Source organism: Catharus ustulatus, chromosome 8 (assembly GCF_009819885.2).
Source record: "Catharus ustulatus isolate bCatUst1 chromosome 8, bCatUst1.pri.v2, whole genome shotgun sequence".
NCBI classification, from domain to species: domain Eukaryota; kingdom Metazoa; phylum Chordata; class Aves; order Passeriformes; family Turdidae; genus Catharus; species Catharus ustulatus.
In genome coordinates, this window is record NC_046228.1 from 7563961 (window position 1) to 7585964 (window position 22004).

Below are 22004 nucleotides of genomic sequence, written 5' to 3' on the forward strand. Positions count from 1 at the left end.
TTCTTCCATTTGAGTAGGAGACTGTCTTGGAACCCCTTTCATGATGAAAAAGTCCCAGGGAGAATCATGAAAGCCAAAGCAGCCATAGGAGATAAAAGCAGCATCCCTGAAATGAAAGACTTTCAGCAAAAGCAACACATATCCCAGCCATAATCATTCTTAATAGCTGTACTATCTGGACAGCTTACAGTCATCATGTCAGGCATCTCAAATTCCATATGTACTCTCTCTGGCTCTTTGCTAGGATAAAACATCAAAATACAGACGCAAATGCTGATGAGCATGGTATCAAATACACACCATCAAAGCTGTGACCTTGCAGGCCCACTCAGGCCATGCTGTTAGGATGCCAACCACAGAGTATCCAAGTAAGGCCTCCCAAATGCTCCAATGATGTGCTTAACATGCAGATTCAATTATGTGGCATCAATTCCATCATGTGGTGGGGCACAGGTGAAGACTGCTGGCACAGAGTGTGTGTGGCCATCATCAAAGCTTATCACCAAAAACGATTGTTGCTGCACTGCGCAGAAGCCAACAGGAAAAATCAAACCACAACAAGCACATTCAGGAAGTTCCACAGGAGATACCTGCAGCCACCAGAGCTCTGTGGCTATCAAATTAATTTCTTAAAAAAAAAAAAGAAGGCATAAATCTAGTAAAAATTATCTCCCAACCTGAAGAAAGGTTTAGTTAGAATAGCTGGGAATCTCAAAGTACTTGAAGCAACCAAGGGACTCCAAATATGTTGACTGAAAATGCCAAGCCAGTTTCTTCTTCAGGCTTAAGAAATAATGGGAGTTGAACATCCTTCACTTGAACTCTATGGTTGTTTCATTTAATGAAAAATGAATGTAGAAAAGTGATTCCTTTACTTTGAATATCTTGCCAAAGATGCTTCTGAAGAGGATCAGAAAGGAAGGAAATGAGACTGCCAGTTCTCTGGAACCAGAACTTGCTGATGTAAGATTCCAGCTCCCAGGTCTCTTGAAAAATGTTTTTTACCAAACCAGATGAGTGAAAAATACAGTGCAAATCAACTCATTTACTGGAAGTTCAGATGATCTTTACTCAACGGATGAGCATTACTCCTCAGAGATTTCTGAAGATTTATTCTTTCTTTCTATATATGCCTATCTATAAAAACTCGTTGATACATCATATACAATTCATTTTAAAACAACATCAACTACAACAAGCTCACACAAGAGCATTCTAGGTAAGTTTAAAAATCGGTTCAAAAAACAAACAAACAAAAGAAGCAAAAAACCAAAGCTATGCAATACACAGCAGGTGCTCAAATCCATCTTGGGAGAATTTTAAATGAGCCTTACTAATGCTGCAATGGATAACAATCAAATATATATTGGGAAACATTGTATAGCTTTATCCCATTACACTATTTAAAATTTGCAGTCATCTCTAGAATATGATTTTCTTCCCATCCATTTCATTCTAGGCTATCTCTTAGAATCCACAGCCCAGCTTAGAAACTTTGTATTTGTGCTTGAAATACAGATAGTCGTGGTTTACCTATTTTCATAGAACCATCTTTTACAACATTGAAAACAAATTGCCAAAAAAACTTTTTAAATGAGAGATCAACCTTTCAGTTAGAAAATATTTCAGAATTATTAAATTCTGAGAAAAATTGCTGGGCAGGGTGTTATTTTCTATCCGACAGAGTAACAAAATTGCAATCATACAATGCATACCAACAGAACATCATTCTGCCATCTCATCTCCTATTAAGCTGAACATAAGGCTAACTTTTAGCCATTACAGCAATCTATAAAACACTGATCACTAATAGCTTTAAAAATATGCTCTTCTATTATTCTAAATCATAACATTTTCATTTGTTATTAAAATAGCAATTATGGAACTATGTTAGAAAGAAAAATTGTGTAACCTTAACTGGAAAGCTGATAGTTCATGCCAAATCCACTGTTTACTCAGAGAATTTAAATCAGATTAAGTTGCTTTGAGATCTAAAGTGAAAGGGATCATTTCTACTCAGGACACTTTTTTCAGGTATTACTGCTGAATCAGCCCTAAATTAATGAGGGCTGAATAATTTGCTGATGAGTGAAGTGAGTAAGACTATCTTTACTGAATAGCCAATTACCACTGAGGCTCAAAAATCTCCCCTGTTCCTTAATTATGCAAATTACTGAGGAAGGATATATCTCTTTCAAAAATTTATCTCCACCTTTATTTAAATTCCTTTTATTTTCTATCTCAGATTGTCCTGAAATTGTATAATACATTAACGTCACATTTTCTATTGCGTGCATCACACCACCTTACAAACAAAATTCAACAAACTTCTCAGGAATTGCTTGAACTCCTTGATTTGTTGCTCTAGGATGAAACAATTAAACAGAAAATACCATGACATCTCAGTGCCCCTATTTCCACAACGTTCACAATCCAGAGAAGGGCTTGTAGTTAATTTGACTCTTTTCTGCACCATTCTGAACAAGAAATCTCCTTCCTGAAAAAATGCAGCTCTGAAGAGAAACAATGTGTTCTATGCAGACACATGCTGGCTTTTCCATTCCTTAACTGCATCCATTCTGACTATGCTGGATACCAGCACATTCCATATTTCATAAATATTTAGCCAATGGCTGACACATTTTAAGCAGTGGAAGCAAGATTTAAGAACTTTAAATGTCTCTGGGTCTATGATGCAATCTGGATGCAATTAATAGCAGGAGTTATGCATTAGGTCATGAGAACACCAAATTCTCCTACTCTTTTTAGACTTTTCTGTAGTCCAATTGGTAAAAAAAATGTACAATCTGGTGAACTGAAAAAACTAGAACTTGACCATTTTCCACCTACAGAGATTATAGCTAATATTCCAGTGGGTCTTCACTGTCTTCTTGGAATTTATTCTTTATTGGGGACAATTTTAGGGAGTAATTTGCATTCTCAGTCATCCAAAGTGGGTTGAGCTCCCCTAATCCTGAATGTAGGAAGACAAACTAGAGCTGAGCTAATGGACAGTCAATGCAACAACTGTAAAATGGAGACAAAGTGCTAAAATAATTTATTAGACTTCTAAAACCACAATAGGAAAGCGGGACTGGTAGAAACTGTTCTAAAGGGAGTAATTCAGAAACCAAGAGTAGATGTCAACTTCACCACAATCACACACATTATAAAACCACAGAAACACAGAGCCCTCAGAGAATACTTGGAGCTAACAAGGAATAACATTGCTATGCAAAGCTCACTAATTAACTGCAACCTACACTCAAGTGTAATTTATAAAAAGATGCTTAGCCTTGTGAGCGGCGAGTCAAAGGAAAAGTTGCAAGCAGTTTATATAATGAAAGGCATTGTGTAAAACTGTTCTTTGTTTGTGCTTACCACACCAAAACTAAATCTTCTCAGAATTTATTGCATGCTAACAAGAAAATTATTATTTTTAGTTAAATCCCACAGTTGCAAGTAAACTCCCAAGAGAGTTAATTGCACTTTTAAATGAATATACAACATTTGAATATTAGCAGGAACAGTAAATTAACCTGATATTGCTGTTTAATCTATTTTTCAGAGAAATTCAAATCTTCCCTTTCATAATATTTTGCTTAGTAGGTCAATAAAAGAATGTACAGTAATTTCACGATTATAAGCCGCACCATTTTGACTAAAATTTTGGTCCGAACCCAAAGTGCGGCTTATAATCAGGTGCGGCTTATCTATGGACAAAGAATGAAAAGTTGCTGTTTTAGTTTGGAGGACAGGTGTCTGCTGAGAAAGGCAGGAGTTTCTCTTTGAAATGGAGAATGCAAACCCCCTCTCTCCAAATTATTATAATTTTGAAATCAAGAGGCTTTCAGGCAAAAATATGGGAATTAGGAATAACAGTTCTTTACTAGGGAAATTAAAATAGAAATACAGTACTACAAAGAAACAAACTCCAAACCCTGACAAAGTCAGAGTACAACCTGACACCCTGTCAGGCAGGGTGTTGGTAGCAGTCCCATTAAATGGTGATTGCAGTCCCCTTGCAGTGACAGATGTGGCTCAGTTGGAGCAGTGCTCCTGCAGAAGGTGCAGTTTCCCTCTGGAGGTCCAGTGGTGATGTGGAGAAATCCGGTTTTCCTCTGGAGTCCAGTGGAGAAAGGGGCTACCTTATTGTCCCAAAACCTCTGTTTTTATCTTGGTAAGAAATGTTGGGCTCTTCCCCCTGGCTGGAGCAACTTTCAATGGGATGCAGTAATTTTATCAGTCACACAGTGGGACTCAATGGGCCATTAGCAGACAATGACTGGCTGGAGGAAGGATGGGGTGTGAAAAGATAAAGAACAATGCCCCGCCTGGTTTCAATGGATGGCCCATTAGCAAATTATCTGCCATTGAGATAAGGATCACTGTCCCCACCCTCAACAGATGGTGATAGAAAGATACCTTTTATCACACTCTGTATTGTAACATGCGGCTTATAATCAGGTGCGGCTTATGTATGGACAAAAACCAAAAAGTTGCTGAAACCCAGAAGTGCGGCTTATAATCAGTGCGGCTTATAATCGTGAAATTACTGTAATAAAAAAAAAGTGTCATTTTTCTTTAGTGTGGGAATCTGCAACCCATCCATTGTGTTTCCTTTGGCATTCTCTGACAGAATTAAATTTATTTTTCATGAACAATACAAACTAGACTTTAAACTGCTGCGGATAATTTTAAAATACATCTGCAAATTCAACTGTGTTTTGAGTTTATACAGCACAGATCTTTGTTTTGTCCTTTTCTTCAGTACCAAATGAACTTTCTCCTTATCCTTTAAAAGGAGGCAACCTATTGATTTCCAGTTTAGTATTGGGATTAGGAGAAATTATTTATACACAATGAGGTCTGGATAGCGTAGGGACACATTGGCAGCCCCTCCCCCTGAATCTTTCCAAGGCATCAATGTATTATTCTAAACATGATATAGAAATTTTCCTAAATTTGTCCCAGAAGAAGGACTTTGTGTATTAGGAAACAATCCACAAAATCACATGGTGGTTCATTAACAATAAAGAATGCTGAAGTCCTTACAGTTGCAGATTTACTAATACTATTTGGCAGTTTGTAAAATACACAACAGCTACCTGAGTTGCTTTTCTTTTCTCAACATAAGAATACCAAATAACAAGAAGATAAAGTCAGAATCATATTCTTATTTCCAAATGCTGCTCTGACACATTCATAAATCCTGAAAATTCTTTTGTTTTCAGGCGAATCTAAAACCCTTTTTTCTTTGCCAGGCTAAAGATTTTAACGCCTTCGACATTAACCACCCAAGTCAAACTGTACTGCAGATAATAGAGATTAAACCCACAGTGTGCACCTTACAGCAGCTCTGACTCCATTTGTGAACTCCCCACCAGCACCTGTTACAGAAACAAACCATCTAAAATGAAATCTCACTCTTTAAATCATTATGATTGCAGTTTGAGAGGGAAAGGCAGGCAAAAGAAGATCAAGAACTTTCAGAGAGCCTCTGCCACACCTGATAACACATTTAGGATGTATCACACTGAGTAAATGTAGCTGGACAGATAGATAGGAATGAAAAAAATCTTTGTTTTTCTAAGTGCCACTGAAAACACCAGGATAATTCATGGCAGAATTTCATTAGAGGTTCTGACAGCTAAATGATTGTTTAATCCACGACAGATTTTTTAACGTGTATACATTTGTCTACAAATGCTTAAACTGTATATGAGGTATCTCAAATTTACATCACCACATTGGCTTAGGATGTACTTCATTTAAATAAAGATATGCTCAGCAGGATGTCACCTTGCAGAAGTTCTAAGCTCTGAAATGTAAGATAAATCTTGTTTCCAAACACTAAAAATAGCTATTTCTCAGCTACACCTCAAGCCAGTCAGGAAAAATCAGTCATATCAATAGTCTATCACACACTATTAGATTTGAAGGCATCCTGTGCAGTATTTTAATAGGAATCAGGGGAAAGGAAAGCAAAAAGGAAAAAAAGGTGTAAAATAAATAACCATAGCAATCATGTTGCCAACATCATCTTGTTCTTGCTTTTGTTTCAATTACATTTTCAACATTAACTCATCAAAGAGTGGATAGACAGAATGTGTTTCAAGGCTGCAGCAAATGCAATATCAGGGAAGAACTTCTGACACGAAATTATTTCTCTCCTTCATCAGAACAAAATAGAAAAAAGTGTCTTTCTACTAAAAAATATTTTCTCTGTCCAGTTCCTACATTTATTTGGAAAAAACCACAAAAACCTTGAGTATATAATCTATGTTTGAATCTGCATTTTGCAGTAGAATGCTAAAAAGGATAATAGGATATTTCTGTTTCCACTATATATGTCCCTAACATCTTTCTCCCAGATTCAGTAATAACATAAAGGCAGCCCTTAACTGCTATTACCTTTGAATGATCTTAATTCATCTGCAGCAGAGCAACTTTGTAAATCATATACTGGTTTGATATCAGCTTTAATTATTATCCAAAATTATCTTTCATTTTTCTGTAACTGTAAAATCCTAAACTACTTTAAAATTTGAGGATTTTATACAAAGTGCTGCATGTTCTCCAAAACTAAATACACATTCCCAAAAATTGTCCCTTGATAAGAGCAACTGATTTGCTTGTAAAAACCAGAATCATATTCTGCTAAAACATCCCATCTGAGTGTACACTGCTTGGTTTCATATTTTCTGAGCAGTTTTACATTTCATATACTTTAACCAGTGATGTTTAAACACAGCAATAAACATTTGAATATTTAACTGCAAAAAAATTGAACCTGACCACCCAGGGACAGGTAATTTCTCTTCCCTTCCCTTGTCCCACAGTTAACAGAAGTAATTTGGATCACTTTTCTAAGGAATATTCTGGTGGTAGCTTGCTGCACTTGCCAGAGGCATGGAAGAGTTTTCAGCTCTCTCTCCCCACCCCATGATTATTAGAGAAAGCTAATTAGCTCCAGCTAATTCCAGTGCTGCTGGGCAGGGAATTGCTCCATGTTTTACACACCAGAGCAGCTTCTCTGTGACCCTTTGATCCCATAAAGCAGTTACAGAGGAAACTGGCTTTTTTGGAGAAGTTACATCCGTACTGGTGCACGGGTTTATGTGCCCCTATTGCTGGACCCTGCCTTTGCCTGTGTTGAATTTCAGGATTAATTCTATCACAGCTGAAACCAGGACACAAAATTACTGTTCCAGCCATTCTCTTGAGCAAATAATCTCTTCCAAGTTAATAATAACTTTTAGCATTTAAATCTGGTGAGGGGAAACCATGGGAGCTGCTGTGTGATTTGTTTTAAATATGAGATTTTCTTAATATCCTACATGTGACTTGTATCAGTCTTTAGCACCATTTAGCACACTTCTTTCAAGGCATAAACTTTCCTTTCTTCGGACAAAAACCTAGAAAAGATTTCTCAAAGGAAATTTGTTTCACATAAGTATCAATTACAGTTCCTCAAGTTACCTGAAGTGTATACTTCTGTATTTCATCCAGAACAAATTCCACTTCTTTTGAGGTTGTTAGTGATGCAAGATTTCCACTCAAATTGTAGCAATACAGTTTGGCATTGTCGTAGCTTTCCCGGCTGGAATTTATGTGGAGGCAGGCATCTCCAATGTGATTCCATCTTTCTCCACACAGGTGAGCTGGTGCAAAAAGCATACCATTAAAGCTGATTCAAAAAAACTTTTATTAAACCCAAGGGAGTCTGAGTTTTATCTTCCTGAGATCATAAATCAAAATGCGTCCCACACACAATTTCCCTTTTCACATGACATAAATTCTGAACTACCAAGTGTCATCGTACAGAATAGAGTATTGTTATGGAAAGAGCTTCTAAGAACTTAAAAAATAATTATAATATACGTGCTAAGTTTCAGCATAATAATTTTATGCCACTATTTCTTTCTTGTACTCAGAATTGAGCACAACTAAATATTAAGATTAGATTATGCACATAAATATTAGTTTTAACAACTCCTTTTACTTAAATGTTATGTAAATTTCAAAATCTAATAAAAACTGTCCTAGAATCAAGATATCACAACTTTACACTATCCATGTTTTAGCCTAGCTTTGCACTTATATTTTCCTAAATACTAATGCAATCCAAATGATAGAAAATTCAGATAACATCTCGGAAAATATTTTTCTTCAACATTTTACAGCATTCCTCAGACTCAGATAACTATTAAAAAGTAAGTAAGAGCAACTGTAATAGTCAATCTACACAGATTACATAAATACAGTTTTGAACTGCAGAGACTAAATTATTTAATGAATCATCTCTATTTTAAAAAAGTGTTCATTAACTTCATCTGGAAATAAAGATCAAATGGGAAAAGGTTCTGACATTTAACTGCATATATGTAGTTATGAATATAAATTCCAAAATAAATACTGTTTCAGAATGTTAACAGTCACCTTCTGAGAATATTTCATATTAGCATTTTAATATTCACTGCTTTCATATTAGTACCAATATCAGAAAATCAAGAAACTAGATCTTGGGCCCTATCTGCACAGGAAAATTGAAGTACAATTAAATTTTAACTTTTAAGGTAAAACCCCAGCTTGCAGAGGTAACAATGTCAGTGCACATGTAACAGTAAAACCCTGCAGGGCCACTCAGCTCTGCGCTCAGCGCTCCCTGCAGGGCTCATCACTGCCCTGTGCAGGCACGTGTCATTGTGCCTTCCCTAATGCCATCAACTCCCCTAACACAATTAAAGGCAGCACTGATACCCCAGTCAGGGGTGCAATCACATCTGGCTTCACCTGCACAGGCACAGACAGGCAGGAGGAGTGAGTACAAATAAAGCAAAGCCGTGTCTGCTCATGAACAAACACAACACGGGAGATTGACTCCGTTCTGCAAGCAGCTGTGAGCAGCAGTGTCCCCTTACCAGGTAGTGCCTGGCACTCCTGCTGCCTCTGGTCCCACTGGCAGTTCAGGTGCAGGGAACAGCTCTTGCAGCTCGTCAGTTTATTGCAGATCTGCTCATTCCTCACGTGACACTTCGTGTAGTTTTTAACCGACTGCAAAAATAAACAGGCAAAGCAGCATCTCAAGCATACCGCTGTTAAAAACCAGAAGTCAAACCAGACATACAGAGCAGGTGGAAAGTCGTGGCCACTTAAACGCTAGGCTGAATTTAAGCCCCTTATCTAGAATCCTTTTCCAGATGCAGAATGCAACACTGGAGCACAAATCACCCCACTTGTTCTACACTATAACTGTCAAACTGAAGAGGCCAATTCCCTGTACAGAGAGCAAGAAGAGCTTAAAAAACTAAACGAAGTATTTATTTCTTAAACAGTTTAGGGTTATAGTTTCACTAAATTATTTCATCCTATGCAGGTTAAAGCACGAAAAATAATCAAACAGAACATAAAAATAACACAAGGTGCAAAATAATTACACATAACTGACTGAAGGTACATGAATATGTTCCACACATGACATAAAACTGGGGATAACTTTATTCCTTTGGTACCTTAGTACACCAGAAAGGCAGTAAACACTGATGGAATTACTGCCTGGGGGCTTTTATTGGGTTTGGTCAGTGTTTGGGTTTTTTCCTTAAAACTGAGGTCTTCCAAGTTAGACATTTTGAATACAGATCTTTCTTCCCTCTGCATAGTACCTTAATTAAGACATTGTATTGATACCTTATTTAATGAACTGCTCTAAATCCTCAGCCAATTCATCAGCTCACCTATAAGGTGAGCTCTCTCTACCAACTTAATTTCAAGGATGTAATTAAAAGTAAGCCCTAATGCAAGACAGCTTTATACCCGTGGAACAGCTGAGATTGGAAGGGACCTCTGGGAGTCCCTCTTGTCAAACCCTAACAAGTCTTGTCTCTCTTAAACATCAAAAGATTAAATTAATACATGGCAGCAAAAATGGATTGCACATGGACAGCAAATGCATGATTTATTGACAATATTGGTTGCTTTCCTTTCTAATAGCCTTCTGGAGTATGATTAAACAACTTATAATATATGACAATAAGTTACACAGTGGTACTGGAATATGGCAGTGATAGGGCAGGGAGGAGAAAAGCTGTCTCCTTTTATTTCTTTTAAAAGTCCTGAAATAATGAATTTGTGAAAGGGAATTCTCAATCTCACACAGAATCAGCTTCATTCCTAATGAACAATATTGTTGTTGAGGCATTTTATTTTAATCGTTTGCCTTTAGTGGATCATATGCCCACCAGTAAGCTTATTATAAGAGGTCCTGACTTTTTTCTGTTCTACAAGAAAGGCTATTGTGAAGCAAAAAGGACCAGAGAAGCAGGTCTAGGTGCAGACATCTGTAGAAAACACAAAACAGAGCCAAAGGCAATGCCAGCAAGTAACAGACTGTCTATCTAGGCAGAAAAATAAACACAACAGTAATACACAAAACCAAAAAATCTTTGGTACAAACCCATATTTAATTTCACTCAATCATGAAAGGTATTCACAAAACTGCCAGAGAGATGCTTTAAAGTGAATTTTAGAGCACAAGTAACCACCATCTGCTCATTTACAATAGCTCAGCTAATACTCACTTTTAACACTTCATTTTGACGTACCCTTAAGCATTCAGATTTCTTTTTTAAATCACATACTCTTCGGTGGTATTACATACAGATTACAATTTTGCACCTAAGTTGAGATATTTGTTCTATTACTTTCTAATCATGATGCTTGTTGTGTGCTGGTTATTTAATGTTTAAAATAAAATTCAAAGTACTAGTGACTGTTCTATAATAATGTTCTTTGTTGTATTCCCTTATTCCCAGCATTTATTTCCCTTAAATCCAATTTAAACACTGCTTGCCTGAAAATCTCATTAGTTCAATGTAGATGTGAATTCAATAGGTAATTCATATTAACACAATATTAAGGTTATAACTTAAACTACCAAACTCAATGAAATTCAGAAAGATGACAGTCCATCTGTTGCAGAACTTCTATATTGCTGTAGGATATTTATAATGTTTACACACCAAAGCATGAGTAAATCATGTTATGTATAAAGCCTCCCTCATGTCTGATTTACTTAGATTTTTTTAAGTACTGATCCTGATACAGTAGTATATAGACAGACTTATGAACTGCAGTGAACTGAATATTTACTAGAGAACGAAAATACTACAGTAGTTTATCTTAGAATTTCAGAAATTGCTATTAAATTATGTACCTCTCTCCTCCTCCTGGATTTTTCAGGTTAACAGTATAACCTTGTCTAGTTTGCCTAGTGTAAATGTAAAATTTTTGATTTATAGATTTGCTATTATTTCCCTGAAGCTACTCCCAAAACTTGCTACTGGGAACTTCTTACTCATAAATTTTCTTTATTTCCTCCAAGATAAATTTTATTCTATTCACATTTCCTTCTGATACTTCGTATATTTCCTCTTGACTATTCTCTGAATTCCTCAAATGTAGGCAGATTGCCATGATTACTATTATTGGTAATAGTGTATCATCCAAGGACTGCCATTGTTAAAGAAGGAGTTTTCTGAAAGCAACGCTAACATTACAAAAAAGCAAGGATTCTTATCTTTAAGGCACTGTGTAAAAATATTTAATAATGCAGTACTATAGGTCTCAATGCTCTTTATCATCCCCTTCACGGATTTGAAAATGTTTGTTTTATGTTTCACACTCAGATAGAGAACACTTCTAAATCATACACCAATCTGGGCTGTATTTAGGTAACTGTCATCAGCTGGGGCTGATGTATTATTGTATTGCACATGTGGAGACCAACACACAAGAGCTTCAGAGACTGCTCCTGGCAGTAAGAGCTGGTCTCAGTCAGAGAGGAAAACATGTCCCTGTTGTGGGAACATGCCCCCTTTAGATCTTCTGAAGGCAATGACATTTTCAAAAATGCAATACTGGGTGGAGGCAGAAATAAAACAATTCAGCTGTGCCTCAACATACTAAGACTCTCTTTAAGACTACTTCTTTTCTCTTCAGAAATTGAATGAAGTTGACAAAGTAAATTATTTTACTCTGAAATTCAATCTCTCTCTGGTCTTCCTCAGTAAAAAAAACCTGCATTTTGTTGCAGTCAGCCAACCCTCTCCAGCAAGTTACCATTTTATTTGGTAAAGTACATGAAGATTTTGCTTTCATGGAGGAGCTTACTCTTCCATGGTACTACCTCATGAAAAATGACATCTTGTAGATATGCATCTAAATCTCTTCCACAAAGCCTTTTCTTTTTTCTTTTTGGTAAAGACTTGTTTCCATTACAAAATATAGTTAATTTTCTGCACATGATCAGCATCAAGCGAGTGTCATTTTTACAGGATGCAAGATAAAACATTGTATGTGCACACAGAGAGAATGAATACAGTTTCATAAACATATTAAGCAGATCCAGATCAAGCAGGCATTGCAAGCCTCTGCTTGCAATGACATCAGATGAGTATGATACATGATCTACATGATCTATATTTTGATGATGCATGTGTCTGCACAGTAGGAGAATACAGGGCTGGCTCACACAGAGGGTGAGCACAGGCAGGTGAATGTGCATCACAAATGCATTAGCACTACTCATGGAGTCCATCTGTACAACTAGAGTTATTTCAGGGAAATGTTCATGTTTTACAGGCCTTCCAATCAGCAGAGCAGCCAGTGCTTTGCAGATATCTGTGACCATGAGGCAAATGCCAAACTGGTTGACAGCACCTCTTTAGTAAACTGTCCGTTTTCCATAAGGCAGCAGCAGCAGATTCTAAAATATTATCTGTCTCATCTGGAGTTTTATGATCCAAATCAAGGCCTTTGTACACCTGCAAAGGCTCCTTGTGATGTTCCTAAGTCTACAGCTTCTTACCCATATTACCATCACAGTGCTGTCACAACATTTTCACTCATAGGCCTAGTCCAGAATTAGCAGTCTATGGAAATGGATAATCAGCCTGATGCATTCTAGTTTTCCACATGGTACCATTCTGTTGATGCTGCTTTGGTGGGTTTATATTGAAGCAAAATTCTGCCTTCATCATCTCACGGCCAATAGATCAATTTTGCAAAAGCCACCTTCCATTTATGACAGCACCTCTTTCCAGATATCATTTTGATGAATTTTTGCTATCCCATTCTTCAGTAACTACACTAACAGCCTTTTTTATCCACTTCAAATCCTGTACAAAGACAGAAAATGATACTGAGCAGACTGGTGCATCATTTGCTAATTAAGCTGACAATCTCAGACATGAAAGGTTGTCAAAGAAGGACACTGAACCAAGAAGCTTGTGCTAAAATACCTAGTACTCCACATTTATTAGGGATCATTTCTTAGGAATGAAGATGGTCTGCTCCTTAGCAACTATTCCTAGTTCAAGAGCTGAAAACCAAGGTTAGAATATTAGCACCTAATGAAGAACAATGTGTCAGGAAAAGAAGGGTCCTTGAAGATCACAAAGGAAACGAACCATTAGTGCCTGGAATGTGAAATCCCTCTGACAGACTTATAGCAGGGCTACTGATGAATTTGTGTCTGCTTTGCTTTTATTAGGAGTGACTAGCTACAAATGCCAGTGATTAGAGCTGGCTGTGCCCACTCTGAACAGGCAAGATTTGAGTCAGAGTCAATCCAACTCACACCTTAATTTGTCTGGAGAACAAGATTGATTTGCATCAGGTTCAAGCCAGAGAGCAAGATACTTTTACTAATGAAAGTGTGTAAAGAAAGGGTTTTGAACTCAAGTACAGCCAGGTGTCTGTGGATAGCTGAAAAGCTTAAGGAGACAAAATTTATAAAGCTGAAATACTATTATAAGCTTGACAAAAATCAAATTAACAAGAAGGGATGCAGCAGCTGGTGAACAACAACAAAGTCTAAAACAATGCACTAGGCAATACTTTTTTAAAAAATTCTTTTTAAGATTAAAGATTATATTTTTATATAATTTTATATTAAAAATATAAAATATTTTATATTTTTATACGTAAATATATATATATAAACATGCATGAATCTATGTGATCTGATTGCTTGTACTTAACTCAGAAACAACTCATCACAAGCAGTGGTTACAGAAGCTCATATTCCTTTAATGAGATGACAAGTAACTCCACGACAAAGAAAACCATTTCTGTGATGATCTATGATCAGAAGACCATGACTAATGAGACAGGTCTGGTCCTAGTTTGAAATGGGAGAAACCAAACAGCATCCTTGAAGGGATTCAATGGTTTCTGCTTGTCTAACTGTACACCACATATGAACAAAATCAAAGTTAATAATGACTCCGGGACTTTTCATAAGTCATTAATTAGGGGATAATAGTATTTGTCTCAAGAAATATATTGTAGCGTCTTTGAGTGACTTTATGATGCTTGTATCCCCAGTTGTCTGTTCTGTTGGTGTTGAATATTGAGTTCTGCAGCTTTCAGACTGGTTCCAGGAGTGAAGGGGGAGAGAAGAGCTGCAGAGTTTGTTATCACAGACTGCACTCACTCCCCTGCATCTTTCACACAGACAGTGCTGTCTGCAGTGGGCAGCAGGAGAGAGCTCTCCTCTGCTTTTGGTTAGTTTTTCTGGCTAGCTGAGCCAAGGAAGTTCTCTGGACCATGGGGTTTTGGGTGTTTTTTTTCCTTTTTCTTGGAATTGTTCTAATTTGCTCTAGACTAAAACCCAAAAAACACCGGGAGCTCATACCTGTGGCCACCATGCCTGGGCCGTGGCATTTCCCAGTGTCAGAGAGCTGAGAACAAACTGAATAAGCCAGGCCACAACACATGAAAAAGACTCTTCTAAATCTATCATCTCTTCAGAGTGGCAAAAAGTTTTACGGTTTAGTATTGTTCATTTTTGTGCTGAGAAGTGCTTTGCCTGTTATATAAACTGGTTTTTTTTCCACTTCTCTCCAAAGAAATATTTCCCCGAACTGCTTAAATGTGTTTCCTAAAAAACTCCATTCAAAAGTTTCCTCCCAAATTTACCCTAAACCAAGACACATAGGCAACACAACCCTGAGGAATACTTGTTTTACCCTGAAATAGATTGTTTCGCTGCATTCACGCTCCGCCTCCCGCAACATTTTTAGTTCAAAAGCCTGGCAAACAAGTTTGTATTGAAAACAAGCAGCTACTAGTCTGCTAAACCTAGAAAAGGACAAGTACTGGTGCCATGCTTAGACTTGCAAGGACTCACCATGCTGCAGTTGCTATTGGCTGAAATGCACTTCTTGTCGTCGCACCACTGGCAGCCGTTGGTGTTGGCGGTGCAGCTGGCGCAATCCGCGTACCGGTAACATCTGTCGTCTGCAGCAGCTGCCACACAAACCAAACAGAAACGTCCCACAGGAGGATAAGTCCACGTTTTAAACACTTCCTCTGAGCTTTTTTCTGTCACACCCTTTGTTTGAACTCTAGCCGTTCACAAGGGTTTAAGTTACTGTAGGAAATTAATTCTATCCAGTTAATAGGATTTACTCCTTTAAAAATTCCTTTAGTAACAACTATATTTGAAGGTTCATAAGTGTCATATCAACTAAAGGAATATTCACTGATTTACAGCATGAAAGCTCTCTTAGCTCAATGCAAAAAATTAAGAGTATGAAAAACTTTTTTTAATTCTTTTTCCTTCACTCTTTCAACATGGAAGAAAGATTCTCTTCAACTATAGGATTCTATAAAAATATCAGATGGCTATGCAAGAAGACAAGATAAAAGTAGTAAATAAAACAATCTAAGACAGATATGAGCAACACAGAGATATTTTAAATCTTTGCAAATTAATTTATAAACCTAATAATGACTGCTAAGTTAAAGCTCTGTCCTTCTAAATGTATTTGAAAAAGAGTTAATGCAATATTCTTAATAATGGGACTTAGACTAAAATTTAGGTTATGTAAAATCATTTAAGACTAATCATTACTTCTGTTTAAAGGAGGTAAAGGTATTGAAAATCATCATGGTGCAAAATAGGTGAATTTGTATCATCTCCTACACTGATTACTGTGTTTAATTCCTGTTGGATTTAGCTCCTTTAATTTCAGGTTCATGCAAGCTAAAAAGATTCTCTTGCCAGGGAAGCCTTGTCATCTAAGAATTGATCTTTTAAAAACCACTAAAATTTCTGCTTATCCTCTAATATTTACCATCAGCACTTTCTCAGATGATATTCTCACAACCAGGTAACAACTGAGCCAAGTAAGGTAAAAGAATATATGAAAAATTGGCTTTTGCTAAAAAAATTCCAGCTGAAACTGGAAGAATTTGACAGCAGTGAAACAGTGCTGTTCACACTTCTTCAGAACTGGAATTATACAGACCTCATCTCTTCCAAGTTGAGTTGTACTTTATTTCCACTGCAGCACCTGTACTTTCAAAACTGCTCGAACTTTTTTATTTTCCTTCAGCATGTCTGTGCTTTGTTTTGTTTGGCTTTTATAAACACCTGTTGCTATGATCATCTTTTTTTTTATATGATGCACTTTTATCTGTATTACATCTGAATTTAATGCCACAAGATTTTTTTCTTTTTCTATATAGATGAAACTTTCTAGACTGTAGATCTCTAAAAGTTCTGAAACTGTACAAAAGCCATTTTCCAGAAACCTGTATCTGGATAATGTTTTTGTTATATCATGTATCTTTTTTTTCCTGAGTTGGAGACTTTATAGCCAGTCTAGAAACAAGTAAAAGCTATCAGAAAAATAAAATGTCTTGAAGTGTTGATTAATAGCAGTGCTAGTAACTTTTCAACAAATCTTAAACACAGACTGGCAGTTTAATTGTACAGCAGTTTGAACCCACAGCACACAACCAAAGTTAGGGAAGCAATTTTACACTGTGCTGAAAGGAAAGATGAACAGAAAAAATAGTAGGTTTGTGTAGCAGGGATAAATATTCTGTTCATGTGACATATAAGAACAACACTTTCACACGAAATTTATTTGTGACAAGCCAAAATGCTTGGGAATAGGTTGGAACAGTTATTCATAACAGTAAATTGCTGTTTCAAACAATACAGCTATCACAATGCCACAGAGAAATCCATATGACAAACTTGAACCCATGTGACACGCTGCAAAGGGCTTGTTTGCCTCAGGTTTTTTCCAGCTGTGCCTGCACTATATTCTTCTGCCCAAATGCTCCTATTTCATATCTGATTCAAGCAGTGATGCTTTCCTCTCTTATTGGTAAATGCAGGTATGGAAGTGCCATATGCCCATAACACCAGGTACCACTTGCAGTGCCCATTTGTGCTCTCACTGCTGTTCTGCACTCCCTTAGCACCTTAAACTTGTGCTCTTTTGCATCTGCTTCCTGCATGTAAAATACAAAAGGGCTCTACAACGGAATGATTTTTTAAAAATAGTCTATATATCTTTTGCACTGGGTATTCTCACAGGGGAACACTCTTACCATTCCAGTCACAACATCCACACGGTTACATCTTTGGGGGTTGCCCAACCCCATCTCCTACACTGCATTACTGACTAGAATTCACTCACCTGTTTTCTTGGGACATTTTGCTCTAAGGATATTATTAGCATGTCCAGATTCCCAAGATTCACAATGTTTCCTGTTCCACAGACACCTTATTCCTGGACGGGCATTTTTGCACAACTCTTCATCTCTGAATGCTTCACAGTTGGGAGGCTTGTACACAAGGATGTCATTCAATAGAACACTTGAAAAACCCCCAAATATATACATGGACCTATTAGGAAAAAGAATGTTATTGTAGACACATTTTCTTGATTTCTTATCCATCTTGGTATACCATTAAAAATCCACATAGTATTATAAAAAAAAAAATCTTATTCTCTCCTTCTAATAAAGACTCTATCAGTAGTTCCTTTATTGATTACTTTTTCAATTTATTTCTCCATGGAAGTTGAGAGTAACAAAAAAATTGCTGAAAGCTCCCTGTGCTGTATGTATTGTGGAATGGCATATCCCAAATGTCTGGAAACAAGAATGAAGAGCTTTGGAAGAATACACTCATTTTTGCAGTTAGATATTGAAAACAGAGCATGAAATACTGCCCTGCAGAAAACAAGAACATTCTTTTCAAGACAGGCAGCAACAATTGGCAAGATGGATATTTCTTCCTGGTAACATTTCTGGTGCAGTAGCTGCTGACACAGGATCTAAAAGACTAAACCTGGGTCCTCACACTTCTCATTAAAGCTAAGGACAGTCTCAGGTAACAGATAGCAATAGAACACCTCTATATCTGTTGTACAATATACACTTACAATATAATTAATCACAGAGTTACCAACAGAGAAGCCTGGAGAGTGTCTTGTATTGAACTGTTTTGGTACAAAAATCCTACCAAAAATACCACTAAGTTCTTTAAAAAAAAATTTAAAAGGCATTTTGAATGTAATTCATAGAAAGTGACAATTCTCAAAATATCAGACATGGCTTAGATGGCATAAAACACACAAATCATAATGAAAAACTATCAGTTGCTAAATTCATTAATTCCAAGCAATTTTGTCTTAATAAATCTGTTCATTGATTAATGTCAAGTGTTCTGTGTACATACTTACAATCTAGTGCAATTTTTGTTAAAAGCAGTCACACTCTTATTTGCAGCATTTCTAATTATCTCATTTCTGACCTATACAGAATCCTTATATAGGGATCCATAAGCTGCCCAAAAATACTTAAGTACTGACTTTATTAGTGTGATGAATAATGTAGAAGGGGTACAATGATCTATAGTACTGCAGCTTCAGATACTAGGCCAGTTGGCAACCAGCAAAACAAAAGCTGAAAAAAATACACATTTCTTTAAACCTGACTATTGCTTTCTACAACTTTTCCAACTTCGTATCATCTAGCTGCTGGCAGGCTTTTCCTCCTTCAGGTGGTAAAGATGATTACTATCACTATCATCAAAATCTTTTTCCCAGCAAGATTTAGTTACATGGTTATTTTATGATTGTAGAAGAATGAAGAATTACAGCATACTGCAAAGAGAAAAAGACTTCTCCCATCACACCTAAGTGAGGGTAGGTACCAAATATTAAATTCAGTTAGTCCTCAATACTGAGAAAACACCTCAGTACACTGGAATGTTCACCTCAAATGTCATTGAACAGATGCCACAGCCTGGCAGACTGGGGATCAGCTGTACTGATTACCTGATGAGCACCACTTCCCCTTTTAATAAGTGACATCAGTTCTGTTATTGAACCATACTTCACTTAAGTGTGATTTCTGCTACAGTTTTTTCCTTCAGAAAAATGGTAAGGAAAATTTAAGAGACACTTCATTTACCCATTACTGACAACAGCAGTGTGACCAAATCTGTTGACATCTCGATGCAGATTAGGTTTTGGTAAAATCTTCCATTCATCACAAGCTGAAAGACAAAACACAAAGCATACATCAAATAATTTGAAAAGTTTTCAGCAAAATATATGTGAAGTATATTTTAACTACTCAAGGATAAATCAACAGGTTTTAGATGCATTTGTGAGTAGATGCTCCATGAACCTGTCAGCAAAACTGATCTATCCTAACATTTATCAAGCCCATAGGACATTCATAGAAGAGTCACTTTATTACATGTGCAGTGGTCTGCCTTCACAGCCAGTTTCACTAGCCACAGCAACAAGCCCTGCCATCATTGTTACCAAAGGATCAGTCATACTGCCCTCACGTTTACATGCTCTCAAACCAGCTATGTCAAATTAATTATTCAAGCACATCTCTTTTAGAACGGCTGTACACAAATGTGGGTTTTGTGAGGTTTAATTTTTCTCTCCTGATTAGGGCTTTAATTCTTTAGTACAATTAGTCCTTTTTCATTATTTTCTACTTAAGCTTTACTGATTTCATATATTCAAATCCCACAGTGACAGAAATAGGGAGCACCTACAGATTGAAACTTCAAGGAAATCCCTAGGAAGTGGAGTAGGGAAAGCACTTTTCTACAGATCAAGAAAAACATTCCTACAATTTATCATCATTATAGGTTTTGGACACAGGTAGGGTAAACATTCAAGAAAACTGTAACCCTAATATGAAAATTTTCTCATTAGAAAAAAATCTGCTATATACACAAATATAAGGATTATATCCAAAGTAGAAAAGGAGTTGAAGGGAAAGAGGCCTCTCCAATTTCATGGCTTTATTTACACATATAGACACTTAATTTTAAGCCAGAGGCAAAGCTATCAATTTGGACACTAGGACAAAAAAAATTTTAAAAAACCTATCTGCTCAGCCCACTCTCCATAACACAGAGAAGTGGATAGAAGTCTGTCTGTAGAAGCTGCTGAGTCAGAGTTAGTTACACAAGGAAGCAGAAGTGTCCTAAAAATATCAACAATTAGAAAAGGCAGTGATAGATAGCAAGACTGTTGGGAACACATTTGTAACCTGTTTCCAGAGTCTTAATATAAGAGAGGTTTTAGACAACAGTGCAGAGTTCATTTACCTGTAAGATTCCAATGACAGTCACATGTAACGAAGGTATATGTACTTAATATTAAAATTTGGGATAATTCATGCAAGTTACAGATATGGTTAAAAAATAAAGGAATATCACCATATATTTAAAAAAATAATAAAAAAAAAAAAATTTAAAATCCCAAACCCCAAAAAAATCATCTTCCCTCCTATAAGAGACTTAGAGATCACAATTGGCTCAAACACTGTTAAGATCAGAGAAGGACTTTGCCCTGAAGATCAGCACAGAATGGGACTGGCTCTGAGCCTGGCAAAGTCTGGGTAGCACATCCTGGGAAATGCATCCAGACAAAAATTCCCACTGGGACAAAGATATCTCTCTCTCAGCCTTGTTACTCTCCCTGTGCCTTCCCTGCTTCTTTCTGTCTCTCCCTCCCCCACATTTACTGTTAAATAAAATCTGTGCTATTGGCTTGGGCATAAGACCTTAATTTGGGTAGAGGCATCTCTCAATAGCCAGATCATAACACCTCACTCTTCAGCTTGAAAAGACAGGAATGGAGGAACAAACTCTTCCAGGCTGGTCTTGTTCCCACTGTCAGAACAGTTCAACTTCACCAGTGCTGCTGTTCTGGCACTTCTAATGCAGAAAATTATTCACAGCAGAAAATTATTGACAGTAGCACCTTGTGCAGTCAGCACCCTGTTAGCACAGCATGCTGGAGAACCTTACACTAGGATGGACTCAGCACACAGGAGGGGATAGGACAGCACAGTTACGGCAGCAGCACCCCTAAATCAATTCAGGCTTCCACCAAATCATAGCCTGAGCCCATAAAGAGAGCCAGTGTGACACTGTGGCTGTGATAAATAAATCAATTACACATCTTTATAAGTTGGAAATAGAAACTAAAAGCACATTATTACTAATTATAATTACATTATTAATAATGCAGATGGTTCAAACAGCAATAATTTTGACATCAGGTGGTGGGCTCAGAATGGAATCAGTGGTGTGAAGAAAGTATAGCAAGTTTAATTCACTGTCTTGTGGGAGCAACACATCCTAAAATTCTCACTTTTTCTCAATTTCTACCTTCTGTCACTATCATTGTTAACATTATGTTATCATAAATAACACTGTGGAATTATTAATACACTTCATCTTTCACAATTGTTCTTTTCTTATTTTTCTCTACTTAAACAGAGTGGTGAAAGTATGTACATGCCAGAGGGATGTTCCTGAAACAGTTTCAACCAAAAAGATCACAGCCCTAGGACACCAACCACCTACTTAATGATCATAAGTTTCTGATGAAGTTAGGAGTAGTATTAAACATACAATTTGTGTATTACCCATATCTATCCATTTGATGCCTTCAGGGTGTCTGACTTATGAAAGAAACTCAGACCAAGAGCAATATTATTTATTAGAAATAAGGGATCAATAGTCCAATCATGAATTCAAATTCTAATTCAAGAAAATACTTGCATTTTAAAAGCTATAAAAAATAAGCCTTTTAAAAATTGACCAGCAAAATCTTACTGTTATAATTTAAAATCAAGTTCTTGCTGCTGTTAAG

General features: G+C 36.7%; 1 protein-coding gene across 3 annotated transcripts in view; it reads right to left on the reverse strand.

Moving 5' to 3' along the window:
* The window catches only part of ATRNL1 (attractin like 1), a 435468-nt gene that overhangs the window by 330197 nt on the left and 83267 nt on the right, over positions 1-22004 (reverse strand). For all 3 annotated transcript variants that reach the window (XM_033066085.2, XM_033066084.2, XM_033066086.2), the window contains exons 11-15: positions 19285-19369; positions 17502-17710; positions 15194-15312; positions 8925-9057; positions 7483-7664 (exon numbers count right to left, since the gene is read on the reverse strand). In XM_033066085.2, coding sequence (XP_032921976.1) covers positions 7483-7664; positions 8925-9057; positions 15194-15312; positions 17502-17710; positions 19285-19369 — 728 coding nt within the window. The remainder of the gene's footprint in view (positions 1-7482; positions 7665-8924; positions 9058-15193; positions 15313-17501; positions 17711-19284; positions 19370-22004) is intronic.